This window comes from Panulirus ornatus, chromosome 15, assembly GCF_036320965.1.
Source record: "Panulirus ornatus isolate Po-2019 chromosome 15, ASM3632096v1, whole genome shotgun sequence".
Taxonomy (NCBI): Eukaryota; Metazoa; Arthropoda; class Malacostraca; order Decapoda; family Palinuridae; genus Panulirus; species Panulirus ornatus.
This window is the reverse complement of record NC_092238.1, coordinates 25,276,030-25,303,291: the sequence shown is the minus strand read 5'-3', so window position 1 is coordinate 25,303,291 and position 27,262 is coordinate 25,276,030. Positions and strand designations below refer to the sequence as shown.

Below are 27,262 nucleotides of genomic sequence, written 5' to 3'. Positions count from 1 at the left end.
GATTGAAGATTTTACAATAATACTCTATTACTATTGTCTTCACTGGCAAACTCCAGTTGCAACCCACAATTTCACTGATTTTCACTAATCATTTTGCTCACTTTGTCTTGGGATATTTTCTACATTCTCCACTAATGGCATCAGCAACATCAGGATGTTAATGGACTGACTTTTGAGCATTAGATAATAAATATACGAAAATGACGGCAAACTAATTTTAGCAGATAATACAATGTTGATCTTGATATTTTGGTTATTTTGTGTGTGCTTTCAGTGGAATATTAAACAAAATGGTAGTTCTACATAAATCAGTCATGAATTAAATGTCAATTCAAAAGATCAACACGGGTAAAAGGAAAATACCAATCAGCAAGACTACTAAACACAAGCATATGAATGTAATCATGAAGTAGAAATCATGGCTTATCACAAGGAATGAATTACTCGGATTAAATATAAGACATTCCTCCATAAAGATCTTTTAACAGTATTAAAATTCTGAACCTGGAACAATCCTTTTTAATATTCAACCAGCTGCATTCTAAGCTGCTTCACATACAACCTCCCATAAGAAACAACCACATAATTCAATATCCACTGTCTATTACCCCACTTTTTTGCATTATGAAGTTCTTTCCTGACCAAGTAAGTTTTGTTTTACTTTTATATAACTATATCTTAATGGTTTATCATATATTTCAAAATAAGCATCTAAATATTTCCTTTACATTTAAACTTCAATTCAAGCAGACAAGAAATGAAAAAGAAACTTCAAATAAAGTTACTGGAATTTATCTAATACAATGAAAATCTATTACAACTGATATATCACCCATATCTGTATCTGATCTTAATCTAATCCACACAGCAGAAGAAAAAAAAGGACAGATACAAGACACCAGCACCCACCTGTTTCCTTCAGCTTCAAAGGGTGCACCAGATGCTTCTCTTGTGTCTCTTCTACTTTCTGAGACAGCACGAGCTCTGTATGGTTGACTCAAATTTGGACTAGCACTGCCACTTAGCGAATAGTCCCTAAGTGAATAAGATAATTCAGTTCATGGGTGGTATATGCAAGCAAAATATCTGACAACACTGTAGTAGAGAGAGGAGATACAATATATTTGAAATAATAAAAAAGTAAGGTGGAAGCACCTAATAATAAAAACAAACGGGGCAATTACATGTACATGCAGCACGTGAGATCAGGTAAAAGAACTGAGTGACACTTATAATTTGGGGCACGTAGGAGTGCATGCGGTACAACATCCGAGATCAGACAGAAGAAATTAATGATATTGATAACTGTGGGGAGTAAATGTCCATGTGGAAAAACTTAATGAGAAGCAGAAGGATTAAATGATACAGACAAATAAGATGTGTAAGAATATATGTAGAAAACAAGGTTACACAGAAGAAATGGGCGATGTACACAAGTGAAATGAGTTGCAATACATGTAGAGGGGGATCAAAGATAGTGCATGTATGAGAAGGGAAAGGCTACAGCTGGCAGGAGACAAGAAATGTTAAGGCACCATTTAAACACATGCACTTAAATATACACAAACACAAACCAGGCCTATCACTGCAAATGATAGAAATTGCTAGTGAAAGTGCATCTATACCAGGATAAACACAGATACCACCACAATCTACCAAAGAGATTTACTACTGATTTCCAATTGGATTTAGGAAGGGGCATCAGAGTCATTCTTAAAAATTACGAGTTCTACTAAAAGCCTAAAATAACCATAATTCAGCCACAGTTTCAACATCAAATGAAAACATCTAAAATACATCTACAGAAGCCTACTTCATTCACTTCTCTATGAAAAGAGGATTTTCCACAACTATGCTCAAGGGCACGGGTACATAAAAACGAGTGTACAGGAAGGAGTCCATGAATATGCCCCCGTACGCTATGCAGAGGTAAACGCTATTACCTGTGAGGGGAGGAATATGTAGACTGTTCCTGGGTAGAGCTGCGTCTTTCGTGCAGACTTGGAAAACTTGTGGAATTTGAGGGAGGCGTCTGTGGCTGGTTACCATTATCATATCTATGGGCACAACAACAATAAAACAACTTCTGAAGGACAATAATAAACAGTTCAGGGAAAAGTTGCAGTTTAGACTTCCCATGAATCTCACTGTGGGACTTCAGACTTTTCTTTTTCAATGGTAATATATTGCATAGAGGTCAGAAAAATGCTGGTGAGAATGAGACAGCAATTTTTTTACCTACAGCTTTAAATAATTCAACAAAGGGGAGGGCTAACATTGGGGATATTACTGGGTTAGTTTAAGTAAGTGAAAGTAAAACACTTCCAAAATACAGTGAACAGAACCTATGAAAACCCAACTTAACTTCAATTTAGGGCTGAGATTCACCTTAATTTTCATTTGCATAGTCAAAATACATTAATGTTATTGTCTGCAGCATTGTACTACATGGTGGAGAATGTATGTTAGAATGCATTCATGCATTTAAAGGCATTCATTTTCTTTGTACACGAGCAAACAAAGTGTCACGATAGACGCAAAAGACCATAACAATCACACATTTCTAAAATAACATCACAAATAAGGTAAATATCAGCTGCTTAGGGAAGTTAGGTGATGTTTCCATAAGTTCTGTTGATAAATACAAAATTTTCGCATACTTTTACATTATCTGACCCCATATTTTCCCTAATCTTCAGTGTCCTCCCCACTATCAACATTAGTGATCACAGTATAAAAAAAACTGATCCCAATAAAATTCCTCTAATTTTAACATATGCTGCTATCTATACTCTATTCTAGAAGAAAGTCCATGGTACTCTACACTTAAATTCATGGCAGTACCAAACTACAACTTTACCCAAATCTGATCCCAACAAAGCATTTTCTGCAAGAAGGGAGACTTGCTCATTACCCCATACCATATGAAGCCAGAAAGTAGGATAGTAAAGCCTAAAATGAAGCAAAATGTATTGCAGCAACAGAAAAAGGATGATCATGTGCCATTTTACATCCACAACAGCAATCGAAACTTGGATTAACATGTGGCTTGAGGCCTTCCCCAAACAGCAGTGGTCATTATGATGTGAAGACATCAAAGAAGGGATATGAAGAGTGTTCATAACATACAGATGAGAATGTTGTAGTTCTTAGTGCTGGAAGGGAAACCTATAGATCTGTGGGTGGCTAGAAATCCTCCCTTCCTTTACTACTTTCCAAAAGAGAAAACACATCAAGGAGGCTGTCATCTGTTCTTGACACTACCTCGCTCAAGAAGAAAATGGCAAGCATGTATGAAATGGTTTGGACATAGGGAAGGAATGAGTGAGGAAAGACAGACAAAGAGGATATATGTGTCAGAGGTGGAGGGAACAAGAAGTGGGAGACCATATTGGAGGTGGAAGGATGGAGTGAAAAAGATTTTGAGCGACCAGGACCTGAGCATACAGGAGCGTGAGGCATGCAAGAAATAGAGTGAATTGGAACAATGTGGTACACAAGGGCCGACGTGCTGTCAATGGACTGAACCAAGGCATGTGAAGCGTCTGGAGTAAACCTTCAAGATTGTGTGAGCGAATGTGGCCTTTTTTTTTTTTTTTTTTTTTTTTTTTCCCTGGTGCAACCTCGCTGTAGGGGGGTCTATTTCCTGTGTGGCAGGGTGGCGACAGGAATGAATAAGAGCAGACAGTATGAATTATGTTCATGTGCATATATGTATATGTCTGAGTGTGTATATATATGTATACGTTGAGATGTATAGGTATGTATATGTGCGTGTATGGACGTGTGTGTGTATATACATGTGTATGTGGATGGGTTAGGGCCATTCTTTCGTCTGTTTCCTTGCGCTACCTCGCTAACACGGGAGACAGCGACAAAGTATAATAAATAAAATAAATATTTTATCATGATCAGATAGGTACAATAAGCAACCAAAGGGCCTACTGGGATAAGATATTGTAAAATTAATAGAAAGGTCTGTGGGGCATGAATGTGGATAGGAAGTTAAGGTCAAGGTGCATTACACATGATACTGTGTTTATGAATATGAGTGGATGTGGCCTTTCTTCGTGCTCTACCTCACTGACAAAGGGAGCGGTGATGCTTTTTCCTGTGGGCCAGGCTAGTGTTGGGAAAAGATGAAGGTGAGCAAGTATGAATATGTACATATGTATGTATATATGTATGTATACGTAGGTGTATTATCCCTGGGGATAGGGGAGAAAGAATACTTCTCACGTATTCCCTGCGTGTCATAGAAGGCGACTAAAAGGGGAGGGAGCGGATGGCCAGGTAAGGATATACACTCAAAGGCCCAGTCCTCTGTTCTTAACGCTACCTCACTAACGCGGGAAATGGTGAATAGTATGAAAAAAATATATATATAAAATATAACCTAGCCTGGGAAATTATATGGGAGGGTATTGATTGAGAGGGTGATGGCATGTACAGAGCATCAGATTGGGGAAGAGCAGTGTGGTTTCAGAAGTGGTAGAGGATGTGTGGATCAGGTGTTTGCTTTGAAGAATATATGAGAAATACTTAGAAAAGCAAATGGATTTGTATGTAGCATTTATGGATCTGGAGAAGGCATATGATAGAGTTGACAGAGATGCTCTGTGGAAGGTATTAAGAATATATGGTGTGGGAGGCAAGTTGTTAGAAGCAGTGAAAAGTTTTTATCGAGGATGTAAGGCATGTGTACGTGTAGGAAGAGAGGAAAGTGATTGATTCTCAGTGAATGTAGGTTTGCGGCAGGGGTGTGTGATGTCTCCATGGTTGTTTAATTTGTTTATGGATGGGGTTGTTAGGGAGGTAAATGCAAGAGTTTTGGAAAGAGGGGCAAGTATGCAGTCTGTTGTGGATGAGAGAGCTTGGGAAGTGAGTCAGTTGTTGTTCGCTGATGATACAGCGCTGGTGGCTGATTCATGTGAGAAACTGCAGAAGCTGGTGACTGAGTTTAGTAAAGTGTGTGAAAGAAGAAAGTTAAGAGTAAACGTAAACAAGAGCAAGGTTATTAGGTACAGTAGGGTTGAGGGTCAAGTCAATTTGGAGATAAGTTCGAATGGAGAAAAACTGGAGGAAGTGAAGTGTTTTAGATATCTGGGAAAGGATCTGGCAGCAGATGGAACCATGGAAGCGGAAGTGAATCATAGGGTGGGGGAGGGGGCGAAAATTCTGGGAGCCTTGAAGAATGTTTGGAAGTCGAGAACATTATCTCGGAAAGCAAAAATGGGTATGTTTGAAGGAATAGTGGTTCCAACAATGTTGTATGGTTGCGAGGGGTGGGCTATGGATAGAGTTGTGCGCAGGAGGGTGAATGTGCTGTAAATGAGATGTTTGAGGTCAATATGTGGTGTGAGGTGTTTTGATCGAGTCAGTAATGTAAGGGTGAGAGAGATGTGTGGATATAAAAAGAGTATGGTTGAGAGAGCAGAAGAGGGTGTTTTGAAATGGTTTGGTCACATGGAGAGAATGAGTGAGGAAAGATTGACAAAGAGGATATATGTGTCAGGGGTGGAGGGAACGAGGAGAAGTGGGAGACCAAATTGGAGGTGGAAAGATGGAGTGAAAAAGATTTTGAGTGATCGGGGCCTGAACATGCAGGAGGGTGAAAGGCGGGCAAGGAATAGAGTGAACTGGAACGATGTGGTATATCGGGGTCGACGTGCTGTCAATGGATTGAACCAGGGCATGTGAAGCGTCTGGGGTAAACCATGGAAAGTTATGTGGGGCCTGGATGTGGAAAGGGAGCTGTGGTTTCAGTGCATTATTACATGACAGCTAGAGACTGAGTGTGAACGAATGTGGCCTTTGTTGTCTTTTCCTAGCACTACCCCGCACACATGAGGAGGGAGGGGGTTGTTATTCCATGTGTGGTGAGGTGGCATGGCGATGGGAATAAATAGAGGCAGACAGTATGAATTATGTACATGTGTATATATGTTTATGTCTGTGTGTGTATACATATGAGTACATTGAGATGTATAGGTATGTATATTTGCGTGTGTGGACGTGTATGTATATACATGTGTATGTGGGTGGGTTGGGCCATTTCTTTCGTCTGTTTCCTTGCGCTACCTTGCTAACGCGGGAGACAGCGACAAAGCAAAATAAATAAATATATAACCTAGCCTGAGCCAGGTACCCATTTTACTGACCAACCCCCATGTAAGGTCCATGTGCAGTTTAGTGGTGAAGCGACTGGGTCTGAAGCCATGCAGTGTGAACTATAGAGGGACTGTTGATTAATTCTGCTGTGGACCAGTTTTTCAAGAACTTTGGCTAATTTTGACATTATGATATAAAGTGTTTGTACAAGGGGCGGTTTGGAGGTCTGAGGGTTTTAGGATTACATGCGGTAAACTTTTATTCAGGAACATAACCGCCCTTATTTAATGATTTCTAATTGCTTGAGTTTTGCTGACTCAACTTGCAACAAAAAATCCCAAAATATATCCCTGTTACAAATGAGATTACTGTGATACAAAATAAGGCTATCATATCCTTCCCTCTTTACCTCAAGGTGAGGAAGGATCATCCCAGATGTGCTCAGCACAGCCCTTCCTTCCACTTTATTTAATGTGCACAATGTAATATTATTGAATATATTCCTGTTAATGATAACCAATCCTGTGCTCAAGTATGAAAGAATAGAATATTAATCTAAATTCAAAGAAAGAAAGAAACAACTCCAAGGTCTCCCCTATCATCACTGTACACCCTTCCTCTTGCTTTCTCAGCACTCCACCCAGTCAACACAAAAGGTACTTATGTTGTTACTTCTTGAGTATTTTCGTATACTTTTGCCATCCATTCTACCAACATGTAATGGAAAGCTTTTCTTCCACACAGAGTGATGGGATTTTTCAATCAAGCTTCCCACTTAGAGTTAACTTCACATTAACATTTCTTTCAAATCACCCTTGAATAGGGAGAAAATAGTTTTTGGGATAATCAGTTAAATGGCAATTCAACTTTGCAAGCTGAATATAATATGGAATTTAACACGATGATATGTGAAGGAACAAGTTAAATGCCACTACAGATCATGAAAACTAAACAAACGGCAGTATTATTGCTTTGCAGAGAATTAACATACCACTGCTATTATGGTGCATACCATAAGATCAACAGCTGCATGCCCAGCAGCTGGTTTGTCTTGCACAAGAAAGTATGAAGTCCAGATAGTCCTAAAAGGTGATATAATGGCTATACTTCATTTATGAATCTTTCTTAACAACAAGGAAATTCTAATAGCATAATTATAAGCAAGAAAGCTTATGAAAGTACACAACAGGACAAATTATCAAAAAAAAAAAAATTACCTACAAAAAGAAGTTCAGGTGACTAAAACCTTCAGCCAACATAAACCATGACAAATAGAGATTACAAATCTGACACAAATGCTGATTCAAACTCAAAAAAAGTTATATAGAATGGGATCCTCAGAAAAATTTCAAAAGAATGTTGTGAATTTAAAAAAGCTCACTGCTAGCTGGACTTAAGATATAATAAGTGCTAGTAAGGTGATTATGAATGAAACCTCATGAAGATTTTGCCAAAAATATGAATACAGCTACTGTTTACTGGAAGTCAGCTCCTCAATATGAAAGATCTTAAAGCTAAATCCCTCAAAATTAGTAGAAAATCAGGGTTAAAAAGTGATGACAAACAAGAGAACTGCTGCAAATACAAAAAGTAACCCAAAATGCTAAGCCAAGACTTGAACCATATCCTAGATTTACAAATCCCTGCCCTTTTTGTGTAAGATGTATGTATGCAATTAATGCATTTTAGAAACGATTTGTTGAAGTTCATATATCTCGTGGTATATAGAATACTTCAAAGTAGAAGAATGAGCTGAGTATCTACTAAAACAAGACTGCAAATTCTCTTACTCTCTGAAGCATTTTGAATTCCTCAACCCTTTCATATCTAAAAATGATGCAACAAGAATGAAAAAAAGAGTAATGTGAAATCTGCAACTGGTGCATGAAGCAAGATCATAGAGAAAAATGAATTTTTTCTAATTCAGGAGGAAAAATTACAGAGGTACATGTTTCACATAAAAATGGTCAAAGTTTGCATTCTTATCTCATGAGATGAAGCTTCAAGCCTCTGACTAAGAAGTGTTGATTTGCACTGATACACTACAATGTGAAAAGACCAATCCATCTGTCACAATAAAGTTCTATGACTGTTGTTCCATCCTTCCCATCATGGAGGGTACCACCCTAAGGATGTTAAAAGCAAGAGATGGGTATTAAGAATGATAAGAAAATTTACTGTAAAGAAAAAGGAAATAATAAAGGAAAAGATTAACAATAAAATTATTCTGAATCTTTTAAGGATTACTTTTTTTGAGTGTGTGTGTCTCAAAAGGTATGCATAGGCACAAAAAGAACTGTTTGGTTCACAAAATTTGTAATATGCCAAAGAAGCACACTGAAGATTTGTTACTTGTTACTGAACTTCTGACCAATTCAAATGATCATAACTTCATAAACAATGAATCCATCAAATGAAAATAAGAAAAACAGCTTTGGTATATCATAATGATAGCTAGTTATAGACTGTACATAGGATGTGAGGCTGTTGTTTGCCTATTCATGACAATACCTCATGAAGACACAAAGAGCAATAAGATATAAAAGAAAACAATTATACAATAAACTGCTTTGTTAAAAATACATATGATATATATATATACCAAAGTTACTCACTATGAACTCTTAGCAGAATTTTTTTTATGAAAAACAAACATGGCACAGCAAAAACATGCCCCAATCATGGCCATTTTGGATGAAAAACAACAGGAGAATAAGAAAGAAAAGAAATTACTTTGAGCTCCTCAAATGTTTGTAGACCTACCTGAAAGATGGAAAGAAGAAAACACGAAAGGAGAACTCCTATGTTTTAGTGTTCAAAAAAAGAATATTATATCTGAACTTAAATCAACAGTTTAGTCATCTGGTTCAATCAACGCAGGTAATGAAAGACCTGTCCATTTTCTAGCTGATTCAGCATTACTCCAAGTGGATGAGTACCTTTCTTTTCAAAAAGTAATCACTGCTACTGTTTCAAAAGTTCTATTCATCCACCTTATCACATTTTCAGCAAAGAGACAATTACTTTTGGGGGTTAATCAAAAGTGATGACTTCCAACAAAACCACACCTATGTCCTTTACACTCTTCTGTGTTACTGTTAGGCTTGACTGTGTCATACATGTTTGGATTTGTTAGTTTCCTTCATGATAAAGGTGGTAAGACTGTTGAAGCAGAAATGAGTGTCTGAAGGCATATGAGGTCTAAAAGAGTTGTAAACATGCGCTTTTTATGTAAAAGAAAGGAAGACGGTGGACATGTTGAAGATGAAATGCCTCTAATAAAAGGTGGTGATAGGTAGGTTGATTATGAAGGGAATAATAGTGTATAAGAGAGATGTGGTAATATGCACAGTTTGGCTGAAACAGTTGACCAGGGTGTGCTGAAATGGCTCAGACATATAAAGAGGATGAGTAACGGCTGACTGGCTTAGAAGATCTATTGTAGAAAAAGTAAAGGAAACAAGGCAAGCAGAGAGACCAATGAGATGAAAGGATGGAATGAAAGATTTATGGTATCAAGGCCTGAACATTCAAAAGGCAAGAGGCATGCAAGAGATAGAATGAATTGGATCAATGTGGTAAATAAGGGGAATGCAATATCAATGGGCTGAACTGGGGCATGTGAAGCAGCCAAGAGTTTTGTTACATTATACATGACTGCTGAAAGGTGGATGTGTGGAAATTGAGCCATTATTCATCTGTCCCTGATGCTACCTTGTGGGAGAGGCAAACATGTATACAAAATCTGTAGTGATGCCAAAAGTTAAATCATCAAATTTTTCAAGGTGCTACAAACGCAAAGAAAGACTTCCTGTGAAAAAAAATTACAACCATCTGACACAAACCTGGGAGTGGCTGTATCCCTTGGGGTGGCTATTGGCCGGGGAAGGTGTGAGACAGCATGAGATGAGCCTCTTCGTGCTGTCTCGGGGGTGGAGGGTCTGGCCGCAGTGGCAGGCACAGGTCTCACTGGTTCTGGTCGTATCACATCTGGGCTTGTCATTACTTGTGGCATCAAGGGATCTGTAGCAATTATTGTACAAGTGGAAAAAGCATTCAGTCAATGCAGTCAATAAACACTCGTTCATGTGACCAAAGTCATGAGTGGCATAAAATTTTCAGATAATCAAGGTTACACAAAAAGCATAAGATAGTCATATCATACCATTATAGAAATAGCAGAAAAGACAACATTTGAAATTTTTCCAAAGGACCTGTGAAGATCTTTGATCTTACAAGTACATCACGCAAATAACTTTACTGATAACCTACAAACAAACTTAATGACAAAGTCAACTCAGTATCTTTTTTTATGCATTAAAGTCCACTTGGTGCTTCTTTGATGGGATGCATATAAGTGTAATTAAGTTGTAATGATATAATCAACACTTTATACACTGCAACAGTGTTATGAGAGGTGGGTATACAAAGTTATCTATTAATGTATGCATTTATGCCTTTTCTTGCATTCACAGGTGACTGACAAGAAATAATAACTCAGATCTACATGTGATTATATGACTATCTCTGAAAATACCATGATGAATGAAACATTCTTACCATGTCAGCTGTATCTCATTTCTTCTCACTACACTTTAATACCACTTTACTATGCACTTGAATGTAATTATAAAATGCCTATCAGAGAAGGTTCTCTTGCTTTCAGTGATGAACGAGGTCACACATATAATATTATCCAAATGGCTAAAATTTGAAACAAAAAAGCACTCTCATAAAAGATTACATTCAAATCTTAAAATAAACATTCAAATCTTAAAATGAAAAGTTCAGATAAAGCTTTATGCACTTTTTCTTATCTAATATCTAAGATAATAAATGTTTAAATCTGTGACTACAATTACCACTATCAGTAAAAACAGATTCAGTAATATCAGCACTAAACCGAGTCATTAACAGATAATTAAAAAAGTTTCATGTAACATCACTCTAAAATGAAAGAAATGTTCCCTCAATAAAATCAAGAAAATAGTGAAATCTTTTCTAATATATCATCATAATCATATATAGTACACTTTTGTTAAGAATATATACATATTTTCTTTACTTCTGCCTCAAGCCAGGCCCTTCCAGAAGCTGGGTGATGTGTGCCTGTCTTGGTGGGATGAGTTTAGGGCAAATGAGTTGGTGTTTGGTATATCTAATGTGGAAGCTGCATCAGTACTTGTAATGTTAGAGACAGGTGTCCAGTGCATGTGAGAAATCATGACAGCATGTCTTGGGAAGTGAGTTTCAGATGGGTATATTTCTCCTGTAGTGAGGCTTAAGCCACCAGATATGGCTAATCTAGATTTTGAGTGTACCTTCAGAGTAGTACTTTTCAAAATATAAAAGAAATCTATCAATTTTTGTCTTACTACTCCAAAAAGCATTCTTCTGAAATATATGATGCAAGACTATGAACAATATATGGAACTCCTGCAACAGGAAGTAAATTAATCTGTATAGCAAAAATGTTAATCACTCAGGCTGCCATGTGTGGCGGGGTGGTGAGGAGAATGAATAAAGGCAGCATGTATGAATTATGTACATGTGTATATATGTATACATTGAAATGTATAGGTATGTATATGTGCATGTGGACATGTATGTATATACATGTGTATGTGGGTGGGTTGGGCCATTCTTTTATCTGTTTCCTTATGCTACCTTGCTAATGCGGGAGACAGCGACAAAGTGTAATAAATAAAAAAATGAAATATACACACATGTACATATTCATACTTCCTGCCATCATCCATTCCTGTCATCATCCCGCAACACATGAAATAGCATTCCCCCCTCCCTGCTTCAGCGAGGTAGCCAAGAAAACAGACATAAAAGGCCACATTTGTTCACACTCAGTCTCTAGCTGTCATGTGCAAAACTCCGAAACCACAGCTCCCTATCCACATCTAGGCCCCACAGACTTTTCCATGGTTTAGCCCAGACATTTCACATGCCCTGGTTCAGTCCATTGATAGCAAGTTACAATTTCCATTTATATATGTTCCATTATTCACATACATTTATCAACATTATTTACATAAATCTACATACATTACTTTTAAACAATTCCTTTGCTGACTGGGAAGCATAAAAATGATGTATTATTCTCAACAGCATTTTAAAGGTCACAATTCAGTTGAACTGAAAAAATAAAGGCAAGGGATGTGGGCACATTGTCCAAGTCACCACTGATTGTTTCCTGACTCACCATTTTCCTATTCCTATCATGCCTGCGATTTCTAAATGCCCAGACCATGTATGTCACCCTCGCAATGTACTGCCAGAGGAGTTCCTTGGCATGTAAAAAGCATCACCAGTCAATGGGTTAAGACTGGTTTGAGAGAAAAAGTTGCTTAGTGGTTTTCAAGTAATTACAGTATGAATATGCTTTGACAATGTGGTATGTGCTGGAGGTAGGGGCTCTGTGTGTATAGGCTATGAATGTAATAAGAAGTGAGTGTTTTATTAATGCATGGAAGTTGTTGTATGGTTCTGAAGTGGCTTGGTGCTCTTGCATGGAACCAGGCACAGAGTATGCTAAATAATGATTGTAATGGAAGCAATTATGCCTTGCTATACAGGTGCTGACTATTTATGGTCACTAAGCACCTAATGATTGTCCTTAATGCTCAGATTTGTGTAGCTTGTAGTATCAATATACTTGTTGTTGAAAGGACTGATGGCATTGTTAAAGTGGATGAATTGTTTATAGGATACTAAAAGATTCTTTTTCATATCTTAAACTGGTGATATTACATGTTCTGAGAGCATCTAATTTGTTTATGATATCTGTGTTGATGCCTGTGATGTGGGAAGTGAATGTCACTTGTGTGTACCTTGTGATGCTTAGTTTGGTTAGTGTTTTGGCGAGTTAGTTTAGTTTATATTCAAGGTAAAGACGGGAGGGCACAGGCTGGATTCATGTCTGAGTTCACAGGGACATGCTGAATAGTTATGGTCATGGAGCACCTAATGATTGTCCTGAATGCTCAGATTTGTGTAGCTTGTAGTTTCAATATACTTGTCGTTGAAAAGATTGATGGCCAAGCAAGTGAGGCATTGTTAAAGGTAAAGTGGATGAATTGTTTATGGGATACTAAAGATTCTTTTTCATATCTTAAACTGGTGATACTACATGTTCTGAGAGCATTTAATTTGTTTATGATATTTGTGTTGATGCCTGTAATGTGGAAAGTGAATGTCACGTGTGTGTACCATGTGATGCCTAGTTTGATTAGTGTTTTGGCGAGTTGGAGTAGTTGATATTCAAGGTAAAGACGGAAGGGCATAGGCAGGATTCATGTCTGTCTTGAGTTCAGAGGGACATGGTGGATTTTTCTAAAGAGCAAGCTAATGCTCTAACTGCATGATGCAGCATTGCAAGTTTCCTGGTGTTTGTGTAACACCTAGGCAATGTGATATCACTATGAGGACATCTGCATGTTACAGAATTCTTGCACTGTCTTTGCACTGTGAAGGAAGGTCATGCCAGTGGTAAGAAATTATAAAGAGGAGAAAAAACTTACTGGGATACATTACATCTCTTGGTATCTCTCCACAAAGGTTAGGAAAACAAGACAGCACTTCTATGAATAATTTCCTATTACACAACTGCTTCTTCAGCCCCAGCGAGGTAGCACAGTTACATACAAACAAATATCTCTCACTTACACACATCCACTCCCTAGCTGTCATGCATAATGCACCATCATCCACTGCCCAGCCCCTACGGACTATCTCATGGTTTAGCTTCTCAGCTTCATATGCCCCGGTTCAGCCCAGTGATAGCACATTGCCCCCTACATACCACATCATTCAAATTATATACAAATTAGACAAAATTTTGATATTTCCAAATTCAATAAACAGTGCAAAAATTTCATATGAATAAAATCCTACATGAAAAATGGGTATGTTTAGTCACAAACGAAACAAACCTGACTCTGGACATTTTTAATGGTTACTATCCTTATACTGCTTCACAAGTTATGGATAGGGAGGTAGCTTTTCAGGTGATATGAGGTAGTTACCTCTATGACCTGAGGTAGTTACCTCTACAACCTAACTTTCATCATGCAGTGGGCCTGCCACCAGGAATACAGAGTCCTATAAAAAGTTTTGATGGCATTTTATGTTAAAAGCAAAGATCTAAGCTAAATCTATTCAACACAGTCTGCTTATTAAGATACACCTGGATGACATTCCTGATTTTGACTTTCAAGAATATTTTCAAGATCACTCATATTGAAAAGTTAAATCACCATTGTAGTTTTTAAATGAACTCTTTTCATAATATAAATTTGGTAGTTTGTTTAACGGTTAGAATCAAATAATTTGCTGATATATATTTCACTGCAGTGCTACTTACTACAAAACAGAAGTGAATCGTCACTTCCAACAATAGTAAGGCATGTAGGGTCCATAATATTCCTCTTAAATGTATACTTATTAAAACCATATGAAGAAGAAAAAAAAAAAAAAAAAAATTATGCTTTTAACTCACTACAGTGGCTTACGCATTCACGCATCACCTCAGATATAAGGCATACGTAAGGACTAGAAAGTGACAATGAAAAAGCAGTGTTTTCATGCACAGAAGCCTCCAGTCAAGAATAAGGCATGATGAAGACAATGTGAAGAAGCTGTCTGAACTGCAACAACATAAACAAGTTACAACATAATCATTTCATCCATTCTATCCTGGAAACCACATATGATAAAAAATCTTCTTCCCAATAGCTTAGGGGTGATGTTCGAAAAGTGTCACATGTGATTACTTTTCTTGAGTAGCAATGCCATGCATGCAGGAGTCTCGTTCAACCCAGTATGGAATACTGCTCACATATTTATGATGGCTTTTCTTCCACTTTTCTTCAGCCACAGTGAAATCTAGAACTTTCTGCCTTATCAAATCTCCTGATCCCTTCTCTTCTATGACCCTTTTCCATCCACTGTAATGCTACTTCCCTCTCATCTAGATAAAAAATAAAACATTTCAACCTCTACTTTCATGTATTGTTCAGTGTCTCCCAGTCCCTAAGAACTGGAACTCAAGCACAAGATTGGCTGTTGCTTGCCACAGTTTCTGTAAGGAGACTAATAATGTGAGGACTGACTATTATGATACCTTCTACTTCCTCCTGATGTATTTTTATTTTCTAATAAACATTATTTGATGTTTTTCACCACCATGGCTTCAAAATTAAGGCATACTTTTGAGCCTTTCTTGAGCCATGTTAGTTACAAAGAAAGACAATGCATTCAGACTGACCAGGCAGTGATGATAAATCAGAAACATCCCTTTTGTCTCCTAGGTGACAAAGGACAAAGCACCTCATGAAATTAAGGATCACCTCCAAACAGCAGAACACCATGAAAGATGAGAAACTGTTGCCAGTGTGAGTACATAACTGTAAAATGAAAATGGCCCATTCCGCATCATATTTCTTAAATATCAATAAGCCTATATAAAACTGGTGTCTCAGTGAAACAGGAATATCAAAAGCCAAAAAGAAATGGCTATAGTGCTTTCTCATTGCAGTTGTTTGGGGGAGGAGGCTACAATGCTTTCTCAGTGCTGTTGCTTAGGGTAGAAACTTTTACATATACCCAAGAAATGTACTGTAATGATGACCATGCCCTAATTGTGCGGATCAAGAAGACCTAGATTTTGCACATCTGGAGATTATGTATTTGATTTATCTTCAAACAAACAGTCATACATCACTGTGGGAAGCATACATCACAAGTAGATACTGTTTTTGAAAGACATATGGGGATAAAATCTATAAACATTTTATTATAAAAGTAGCACATTGGGAAAAAGCCAATAAAAACATTAATGAGTCACACATTCCACTGCTAGTGGTGTGGTATGGAACCAAATTGTAGCTCTCACAGAAAATGAGACCCATCTTGCAAGATTTTTATCAGAAAGCCCCTTGGAAAAAGGGCACAAATTACAGCAGCAATCAAGATGTTAAACACATGACAGACTGGCAGTAAACAAGATATATCAATCCCAATGCAAGATTATCAGTACACCTATGTGTGGCAATAAATGCTTAATACATGAGGATGCTGGATGTCTGTCAAGATGCATATCAACTTGTGATGCTCAAACATTTTCTATTAAATGAAGATAAGTGACCTGGATAGTATCTCGAACAACCATGAGCCAAAAATGCTATTCAGTTCATTGTAAAACTAAATGAATTATCTCTGAGCAGAAGAAAATCTTGTCAGCTTCCATGCCATGAAAAAGACTTGTTTCAAAATATTCAATAAAGAGCCATATCTAGTCAGTAGCATTGGTTATGTAACACATTAAAATTTCAAGAAATCTGCATGGTTGCAGTATGGTTCTTCAAAGGAGGCAGACGTTAATAACACCAACCCTAGGATGTTGCTTAGGGGGGAAAAGGGCCTTGAAAAAGTTTCCACCCACAAACGATGTCTTTGCCTTCTTGCTGCTTGTGCATATCAAGCAAAAATATGGTTAGAAGCATATGAAGAAAAGATACAAGAGGAGGATCCTGTTTACTCTTGTGCCTGGAAGCTGAATGAAGATGGTTTACTTCAAGTGGTATGGACCAAACTTCCATTTGTCCTAGATGCTGTCTCAAAATGATAACATGCAACTGTAAGACAAAACGTAGATCATCACTCTACCTGCTTCAGAAACGACTTGTGATGTACTCCTGCATGTAGCTGTGATGCTAATGAATGCTGTAACCCTGCAGGCTAAATGAAAAAGATGTAGTCAACACATGTATTTAACAGGAAACATTCTGAGAAGTGTTGCTACAGACATGCATATCTAACTCAATTTCATGAGACCAATCTAGTTAAACACAAATAATACCATACATAATCATATGTATTCTAAGTTCAAATACAATCGGTGTAGTCTCTTCGGGTTTATTTTTATTGCAATTCAGCCTCAGTAACCTTGCAGTTAGACATATGCATCATATCAAATACACAAACAATAAACACACATGAGTGAAATCAAAGAAAAAGTGAAAAAAAAATATTATCACTCACTCTTAAGAACATCAGTTTAGAGAAAAATCACACTAATCAGTGTGTTTATTACACATGCCAAAATGTTAAAAATACTTGAAGATACTTTATCAATTCAGGAGATCAGACCTCTTGACCCTAAATGAATTTTGCAACCTTAGAATGACCCTAAATGCCAATCCTTAAAATGTTATTCACCTTCTTGATCTTTTACAAAATAATTCAGAATATATGCTCATAACAAAAATGCCATCAAAAGTTTTCACTTTTGTATTAGCTTGCCTATCAATACAGGAACCAAGTGACTTCTGGACCTAAGACTCTCTAATCATTAAACTGTAACATGGTGTGCCACTGGATCTCTGCCCATTTCCATATCGTGGAATTGATAAGTCACAACCCTATTCCATGATCTGCCCTTAGATCTCTTCTGGAAAAGTTAAGTTATAAGCACTACCCTGCATAAAATTCTACCTGTTTCTCTCTCCTGGGGTAAAAGAATCATCAGTGCTGTCCATGCATCATGCAGTGCTCTTACGGTTTCACAGATCTCTCTAAGCTGGATCTTTAACTGTCTCTTTAACCTGGTTCCAAAATGCCATAAGAATTGTGCTTTACTACTGATGCTCATATCTTTATCTTACTCTCTAACTTAAATGTACAAAGTTCAGAGAGCCATAATTCCTCTAAAGCACACCATAAATATCCCCTCATTTTCTGGCTTACAGATGAGTTATAAGAAATACCTCCCTCTGTTAGGTGACAAAGAATACTTCCCACATATTCCCTCCATGTTATGGAAGGCAGCTTAAAGGGGTAGGAGCAGGGGGCTGGAAATCCTCCTGCCCTGTTTTACTTTTCCAAAAGAAGGAACAGACACATGTAAGGCAAGTGAGGATTTATCCCTCTGCTGCTCAGTCCTCTGTTCTTGACACAACCTTACTGATGTGGAAAATGACAAATTTGTATGAAAAATGATCACTCTTATGGTGTAATCTGTATTTTGACTTCTCTCTTTAAATTACAACCATCACCCATAGGCTATGGTGCACGGCAGAACTTTAACTTTACATAACCTAAAGCTGAAGAATCACAAAAACAATTACCAATGTCATGACATTCCCCTAAATCTTTACCTATCTCTGTCCTCAAGCTGAGAAGTCAAAGGCACTACCTCTAAAAGCAGTGCCCTTATGTCATCCCTCATCTCTATCCTGTAGCACAAAAATCTGAAGCATTAATGGCATCAATCTTTTGTAATGAGTGCCACTGCATACTCATACACAGTATATGTTTCAATTCCAAAGCTAATAATCACTGTTAATCCCATGCCAAGGTTTGCCCTTTGGTACTCAAATGTCTTTTCATTCTGGAGCACTGACATTAAATGAGCTAATTCTGCAGATCACTGTACATTCAAAGTTTACCATGTCCTTTTGGAAGAAAAAAACCCTTAGATATCATGCTCCTCTCTCTGACGATGTTAAATCATAAGAGATAATTCTGAGCAATGACATGAAAAGTGGAGCACTCACAAGCATTAACCTTTCATCAAGATGTTTGAGAGTTCACACTGGTTTTCAAATTTCTTAAGCCATACACTGTATCCATGTAATCCTTTGACCTTTCTCTATAGTTTAAAGCATCATGCCCTTTACATAATTATCATGGAAAGGTCTGTGCGGACTTCTTGTGGATAGGGAGCTGCAGTTTTGGTGCACTACCAATTACAGCTAGAGAATGGATGAGTGAATGCAGTCTTTCTTCATCTGTTCATGGCACTTCCTCATTAACATGGGAAACAGTGTACAAGTATGAAAAAAATCTATCTAAATGATTACATAAGCAGCTGCTTCTCACAGTAAACCATAGCAAAAAAAAAAAATCCAAACTTTCTCCTATTTATTTATAAGCTCAAAATGAGGCAAATTTTATCATTAAAGTCCATATGGAAATCATTTAAATAGCTATGTAAACAGTACACAATATAAGTAACTGCTTCATTTTCTGATGTTATATTCTGGCATAATTAAAAATAAGAGTTCAACTAAATAAAAATTATGTGAAAATGCAGCATTTTTTTTTCTGTATGTTGGCTCCATTAATTAGCTTCCTAACATTGAAACTGCTTTGCTTTAGGTGGCTTAATTCTAAAGAATACTCTTAGTGATAACAACACCAGTTCCTGGGAAACACTCTCCACATAGCTAGAGAAGGACAACAAATTAACAAAACACATAAACACACAGGCTGGCATTAATGGACTCCACCTGCAAATGGTAACATCCTAGGAAGCAGTCACCTTCAAAAAGGCTGCATGTATTATCATCAGCAGTCAAAGAAGAATATATATCACTGAGGACTTTCTACCCACAAAGGAGTCCACCTTACATTGTTCCCATGTGTAGCACAGCCTTAAAGTGCAGGAGCCCCATTAAAGGAATGTTGGGGTTTCAAAATGATAAGAACAAGCTCAAATTTTCAGACCCCTCCCCCAGTACTGCAAATCTGAAAGATGAACATGTGCTTCATCTCTTTTTATCACTGACCTTTTGAAGTTATACATGTGATAAGGGCTACTGACATAAGATATTAGGAGTAATAACGACAGAGCTCAATAAGATAGTTTATCCAACAAGATGTTGTTTCTGTGTCACTGCATGCTTAATCATCTTGTTCATAAAACTAAATGAGGGTGAAATAGTAATGGTCAACAGTATTGATATAAAAATTTCATAAGGACATCCAAATCCACCAATTACTTAACTGGGAAACTTGATTTTTTACGGTATCATGTCTAGATACTGATAAAATTCCCGAGGTTTTCAAAGTACTTCATCAAATTTCACATAGTAATCTAGTTATTCAACTACTTTCTATACATACATCATGGTGGTCCAACACCATTTCCTTACATATCCTTTGCAAACTTACTGTCATTTATCCATAACTCTGATTTTCAATAACATTTCTTTTTTCCCCTTAGTCAGTACGAATACTAATCAAAACCTAATACCTTGAAAACTATTTTTTTTAACTCTGACCAAGTCTAACTCACCTAATATCTGAACCACAGCTCTAGATGGTTGTAATGATCAGGAAATACTATCAGGCCTTTACATACATACTGCACAGGATTCAAATGGCTACAGGTTACTCAAAGAGGATCACTGCAACCCTTGTACCTACCATTATTATTGTTAATGGCAGGTTTGGGCTCAGGCAGGGGTGGTGTTCTCTGTACTGTAATAAAAGCACAACAAATACAACAGTTATAATTAATGTCAAAACTGGCAGCCACACAATAATTATCAACAAAGAATAAGCATCTGCAGGACTATGTCAGAAATCATCTTAAGCTATCCAGAGTGCTTAATGACTTAATATGTTGAACAAAACATAAGAAAGGCATTCACATATGAATAAACTAATGTGTGAGCACTTCTGAAGTGGCTTAAAGAGTTTGTCTGCAGTGAGGGTTGAACTGTGACAAATCTACTCATGCAGCACCTACCATCTAACCAATTTATGGGATACATGCTTAATCATAAGTGGGGAAGAAGTTCAACACTTAAAAACACATTTGTTACACAAATACAGAAAGGTATAACTCATCTCTCAAAATCAATACAACAGGCACTGATCATCTTGTTAACATGAGACAACCAAATGAAAATGAGACAAGAAAAAAAAAAGAGGTCAGTGAAAAAAAGAGACAGATCAAAAAGGCCATGGGATTTCAGCTATTACATCAGTAAATTTCTTAATGGCTATATTCAAGAACTAAGACTTAAATCAATTCACTTGCACAATATTATATGCATCAATGCATTTGCTTAAATTTTGAAACTCCCTTTTCTATTTGAAAGGATGATTATAATCGATATTGGTTAAAAGTCCAATGGACTAGGTACCTAGACTTCTCCCTTTAGTAAAACAAAGTAGCTCTGGTAAAAATTATAAAAAACAAAAAAGATTTGTTTTGCAACAATGATCAAGTTTAAAAACAAAGGTTCAAACTTTGCTAGATGAGACCCCAGTAAATAATGGTGATCATCAAACCATTCAACAAAGGGCTCCAGCCCATGAGGGGCAGCCTACTTAAATCCTCACCGAGAGGCTTGATCACAATGCTCAGCTCTACTCCAAAATCAAGTTGTCATGTTCCTCCTTTGCTTATTCAAGCATTTGAAGGCCACAACTCTGATGTCTAAATAATCGTATCTTGGCTGGCCTTGTGCAAGCTCTTCATATAATACTCCATCAACATTTAATACTGTTACTAACCAATATATTAAACAATTATATGCCCCAAATGTTTATGATGTTATCTCGTACTGTACCTACAGCACATTTTATTTTTCAAGAGGGTATTTCATGGAGCATTCCAAACCTGTCATGCTAAGACAGAATTATATTTGTGTGCATACTTAAAACCACGCCTTCCACAGTACTTCATATGCAGCTACAAAACCACACTTTCCGCAAATTTTCCATGTGTAAGTTATGATATTCCTCTCTCAACTTCACCTGAGTACAGTCTGTACTTTCAGTCACTTCCAGAAGATTAGATTTTCAACAGTACCAATGCATGCTGTGAAAAATATCTGCACACTTTCTGTCAAATACTTTCTAATAACAAGGGCAATAACCAAGTTCCAAGGGTTTCTAATGTCCCAACATTCCACAAGAAACATTAATCAATGACATTGGAAAACAAGATAATTATGAAGACTGGTTATCTGCAATTAATTTAACGATTCCCTATCACTTGCTCATAAAATCTAAAGGTAACAGGGAATCATATGATCTATCTGAATCAAGAATACAAATTTTACAATTATATTAGTAGAACAACCATGGTTCATTGTACATTGAGATTTGTCTGCTCTACAATATATGCAGGCCATATATTTCACTAAAATATCTACTTAGAACTTAAGAAAGCAAATAAAACAATACTAAACACAATTCATTGTACTATATCAACTTCTACTGCTGAAAACCTTTCCACTAATTTGTAGGTACTTCTTTTAACTGAAACAACAAGGATACAAAACAACAGTAATATCCAGTTATAACACATGTCTCTGGAACATGACAAGTAAGTTCCTATGACCTAGTTCTGGTGAGAAGCTAAATCATTCAATATGCATCTGCATGTGAAGATACAATATCATAGAGTATATGAAAAAGTGACCAGGAACTAAACTCATACATAAAATTGAATGAAAGTGTAGATAAGAATGTGTATGTGTAGGCAAGAATGCATATAAAGACAGAAACTGATGCTGAAGTATTCACATTTTACGTTGACAGAAACTCAGGTAATATAAAATTTCAGATTACATCAACTTGAATATACCAATGAAATAATGAATTATCTGTGAATACAGCATGTTCAAAAATGGCATCACTCTTATTAGTTTATATCATACATAGTCTGAAATGGCAATGGCTGCCTCTTATTGGCTTGGGGGTACTTATGGTACTTATTATGTGTAGTTTTATGGTCCTAAAGCTAATTTCTGAGGCTCCATTGGTACCTGCTTTCCATCTTGGCCTTCCTGGCAAGCTGAGGCTTTGCCTTGTTATCTCACATAATCTAATACAGAAAACATGCAATAAATCATGCAGCATCACATGTAACACCCTCCCTGCTTGCCATACCACTATTCCACCAAGGTAGCCAACACAAAAAGCAGCACTTCATCACTGCAACAGCTCTAAACCCAAAAATGTGATGAAAGGAAGGAATTCCGATGGAAATGATCACTCACTCAAGTACATGACAATCTACTTGAAAGAAAGAACTTTTTCATAATGATATCTAATCACTTAATGTTATCTAAATACAGGTGCCATATAGAAAAGGAAGGAAAGGCCACTGACCATCAAAAAGGCACTCGATTAATACAGTACACCTAATCAGCATTTTACACTGGAGAGACATTCCTGTAACTCACAACATAGCAGAACTACCAAATAGTGGAACCCATTTTATGATCAGATTGAATGGGATAAAGGGATACATTCCTTGGGCAAAACTTTTCAACCTAATCCTCAGATAAAACTAAGAATGAAATGCCGAGAAACATATAGTGCAAAACAGGTACTTTACCAATTCAAATATTCAAATGAGATGCATAGCTTCAAATACTGTTTATAAGTAAAACTACAGTAATAAAAAAAGCACAGGCATGTTATGTTTGTTTCTAACAATTGATCCAGATGTTCATCATTCACTCCATGTTCTCCATAATATCAGCTGATCCAGGTGATCTGCACTACATCTAAAGGTGTCATTAAATAGGCATACTTTTTCACTTCATCTGCCTGGCCACAAACTGTTTCCACTGTAGTTTTGAGCAAACCAAAAGCTCAGGCATACATCAAAATAACATTTCAATGAACAGAATAAAAATGCCTCAAAATGTCTAACTTTAAATCCAAGCTGATGGTCTTCCTGATCTTACCACAAGAATGAGACTCATTTGGGAGCTTTCTATTCATTGTTTTTGGAGGTTTGTGATATAAGCTATATCACTACATAAAAGTGCATCAGAACTGGCTACCTTGGTGTACACTATATCCACCAGTGAACAATTCCTTGCCAAAGCGATCACCTATTAACAGCTTATAAGGGTTTCTTCCCTTGCCAAAGCCTTGAAGAAAAACTACAATTCTCAGTTCCCTTACAATCACCATCAACCTCTCAGAAAGTGTGTACATTGACCCTGCAAAAAAATAAATAGATTGTTGGATGACCTAAGCAATGAAGAGGAACACTTATTGTCACATGTATCAGCTGGTGAGGAAAGTGAAGAAAAATAAAAGGTAAAATGTGATGAAAATCGTACCATCCTTATGGCCTTTGCTAATTCATCCTCTAACTCTCTAATCTAATTCTCCAGATGAAGAACCACCAAGATAACTTCCATCAAGCCTCCTTCTGAGATCTCTTGATAATTTTACCTGCCTAACTTCATTTCTCCCACAAACTGTAACCTATCGGGTTTATACAAGATACTCTCAATTTTTATTCTTTTTGCACAAAAGTGATGGAAATACTCCATTCACCAACCATCTGTCCTTATCTGTATTTACCTTTTTTTTTGCTTTGTCGCTGTCTCCCGCGTTTGCGAGGTAGCGCAAGGAAACAGACGAAAGAAATGGCCCAACCCACCCCCATACACATGCCTTGATTCAATCCACTGACAGCGCGTCAACCCCAGTATACCACATCGCTCCAATTCACTCTATTCTTTGCCCTCCTTTCACCCTCCTGCATGTTCAGGCCCCGATCACACAAAATCTTTTTCACTCCATCTTTCCACCTCCAATTTGGTCTCCCTCTTCTCCTCGTTCCCTCCACCTCCGACACATATATCCTCTTGGTCAATCTTTCCTCACTCATTCTCTCCATGTGACCAAACCATTTCAAAACACCCTCTTCTGCTCTCTCAACCACGCTCTTTTTATTTCCACACATCTCTCTTACCCTTACGTTACTTACTCGATCAAACCACCTCACACCACACACTGTCCTCAAACATCTCATTTCCAGCACATCCATCCTCCTGCGCACAACTCTATCCATAGTCCACGCCTCGCAACCATACAACATTGTTGGAACCACTATTCCTTCAAACATACCCATTTTTGCTTACCGAGATAATGTTCTAGACTTCCACACATTCTTCAAGGCTCCCAGAATTTTCGCTCCCTCCCCCACCCTATGATCCACTTCCGCTTCCATGGTTCCATCCGCTGCCAGATCCACTCCCAGATATCTAAAACACTTCACTTCCTCCAGTTTTTCTCCATTCAAACTCACCTCCCAATTGAATTGACCCTCAACCCTACTGTACCTAATAACCTTGCTCTTATTCACATTTACTCTTAACTTTCTTCTTTCACACACTTTACCAAACTCAGTCACCAGCTTCTGCAGTTTCTCACATGAATCAGCCACCAGCGCTGTATCATCAGCGAACAACAACTGACTCACTTCCCAAGCTCTCTCATCCCCAACAGACTTCATACTTGCCCCTCTTTCCAAAACTCTTGCATTCACCTCCCTAACAACCCCATCCATAAACAAATTAAACAACCATGGAGACATCACACACCCCTGCCGCAAACCTACATTCACTGAGAACCAATCACTTTCCTCTCTTCCTACACGTACACATGCCTTACATCCTCGATAAAAACTTTTCACTGCTTCTAACAACTTGCCTCCCACACCATATATTCTTAATACCTTCCACAGAGCATCTCTATCAACTCTATCATATGCCTTCTCCAGATCCATAAATGCTACATACAAATCCATTTGCTTTTCTAAGTATTTCTCACATACATTCTTCAAAGCAAACACCTGATCCACACATAAATAATGGGGCATGAGTTGTACACTCAAGGACCCCATCTCTTGGACTTTCCTATCAAACAACTTTTGAACCTTTTGTATAAACTTGGCATTTACAGTTTCATTACCCAGCTTATTTCAGTCATCCACTACCCTAGCACTATAAATATCGACAAATATTTGGCTTAGATTTTTGTTACCGTTCTGGTTGCCTTTCCGAAAGATACTTTAAAGATACAGCAACCAGAGGTCACAACAAGAAGCAAAAAAGTAATCACAGAAAAGAGGAGCAACTCCATGACTGCACTGTCTGACTAACAGACAAATCACTGGGCTAACCACCAGTGTAAGTTTGTGATGTAGGTTGGAGGGAAAATGGTTGCAGGTATAGTGGCTTGCCTATCTCCACTTACTTTTCTTCATCCATTTACTGATATCTTTAACATACCTAGGGAAGAAGTCTAGATGGTCCCATCTAAAGGACTTCAAGCTATGTTTAAAAAGTCACCATCTACAGAAAACACAAATCTGAACAATCCTCTTTGTAGAGCCTAGAAAGAATGTGTAGGTCTTAAAAACTTTGAATGAAAAATTTTATGGTAACCCAAAAGATAGTACAATACACCAAGAAGATATAAATCACCAAACATAGGTAATCAGCAACTCTGACCATGTAAACATAGGTTTAATCTACTACTTACTCTCACTACTAAATGACAGCACCTTAATTTTAAGTCATTCTGCCTCACTGGAAGCATAACCTCCCTGCCCATAACAAATATGAACCAAAGCATGGAGTAATAAGGCAGGATCTACACTTATGAGTCCCACCAAGCCTCAGGAAAGTCTCTCAAAGGAAAAATATTCTTTGCAACTCAATAAACATGCTGAGGGTATTGTCAGTTAATTCATGGCTAACTTTTCTATAATTGGAGTAAAAAACTCTTGCAACCTTGATCTAAAGTAAAGCAATTCTCAGTTGTTACAAAGTATAAAAATAAGGGCTACTGCTCAAAATCAAAGATGTAGATAAAGTGGCAGAATAAAAAAATATAAGTTGGGATAATGACATAAAATGCAGCCAACTTGTGAAGCTGGTACACTGATGCTATTAACATCTAATTATAGCAAACATCTCAAAATCAAGCACAAAAGATGCAAAGTCAAATGGTGAAATCATAAACATCAATGATCCTCAAAAATTGGAATAACATCATGTACTAGGGAAGTAATCTATGAAAAGGCTGATACTGACCAAACAATAAATAATGACAAACACTTGTGTCCCCTGAACTAAGAGAAAATTCTTCAAGATTCTATATAAATCCCCTGGCAAAAAAGCCTACGGACAGTTCTTTTTCTAACTACACTACAATCAAAAGCAGGTAAACAGCAAAAAGGCATAGAAATGTAAGCAGACACAGTGAGGCAAGCATCTGACTTGAACTATGAAACTGATTTCAGCTGAAAGATCTATAAGGAAGGAATAAACCCCTCCTCATGGACAAGGAATGAGTCACAAAGGTCAAGAATCAACTATTTGAGAGAGGAATGTGGTATGACTAGATGGAATGAAGAAAGAAATGAAAGGGTGTGTAAGATATGTGGTATGGCAGGGAATGCACAGGGAATGAATTGTGGAGTGGTAAAGTGGGTGAAACAAAATACTTTGAGGTGGTTTGGGCATGTGGATAGAATGCAAGACTGGGAGCTTACAAGGAGAGTGTTTGATAGTAAAATTAAAGT

At 37.3% G+C, this 27,262-nt stretch overlaps 1 protein-coding gene across 1 annotated transcript in view; it reads right to left on the bottom strand.

Annotated features, from left to right (window-relative positions):
* Nucleotides 1-27,262, bottom strand: part of kat80 (katanin 80) — a 52,742-nt gene that overhangs the window by 8,630 nt on the left and 16,850 nt on the right. The window contains exons 8-12 of the mRNA XM_071670239.1: nt 20,332-20,385; nt 16,789-16,860; nt 9,957-10,134; nt 1,944-2,057; nt 910-1,035 (exon numbers count right to left, since the gene is read on the bottom strand). Of these exons, the coding sequence (XP_071526340.1) occupies nt 910-1,035; nt 1,944-2,057; nt 9,957-10,134; nt 16,789-16,860; nt 20,332-20,385 (544 nt within the window). The remainder of the gene's footprint in view (nt 1-909; nt 1,036-1,943; nt 2,058-9,956; nt 10,135-16,788; nt 16,861-20,331; nt 20,386-27,262) is intronic.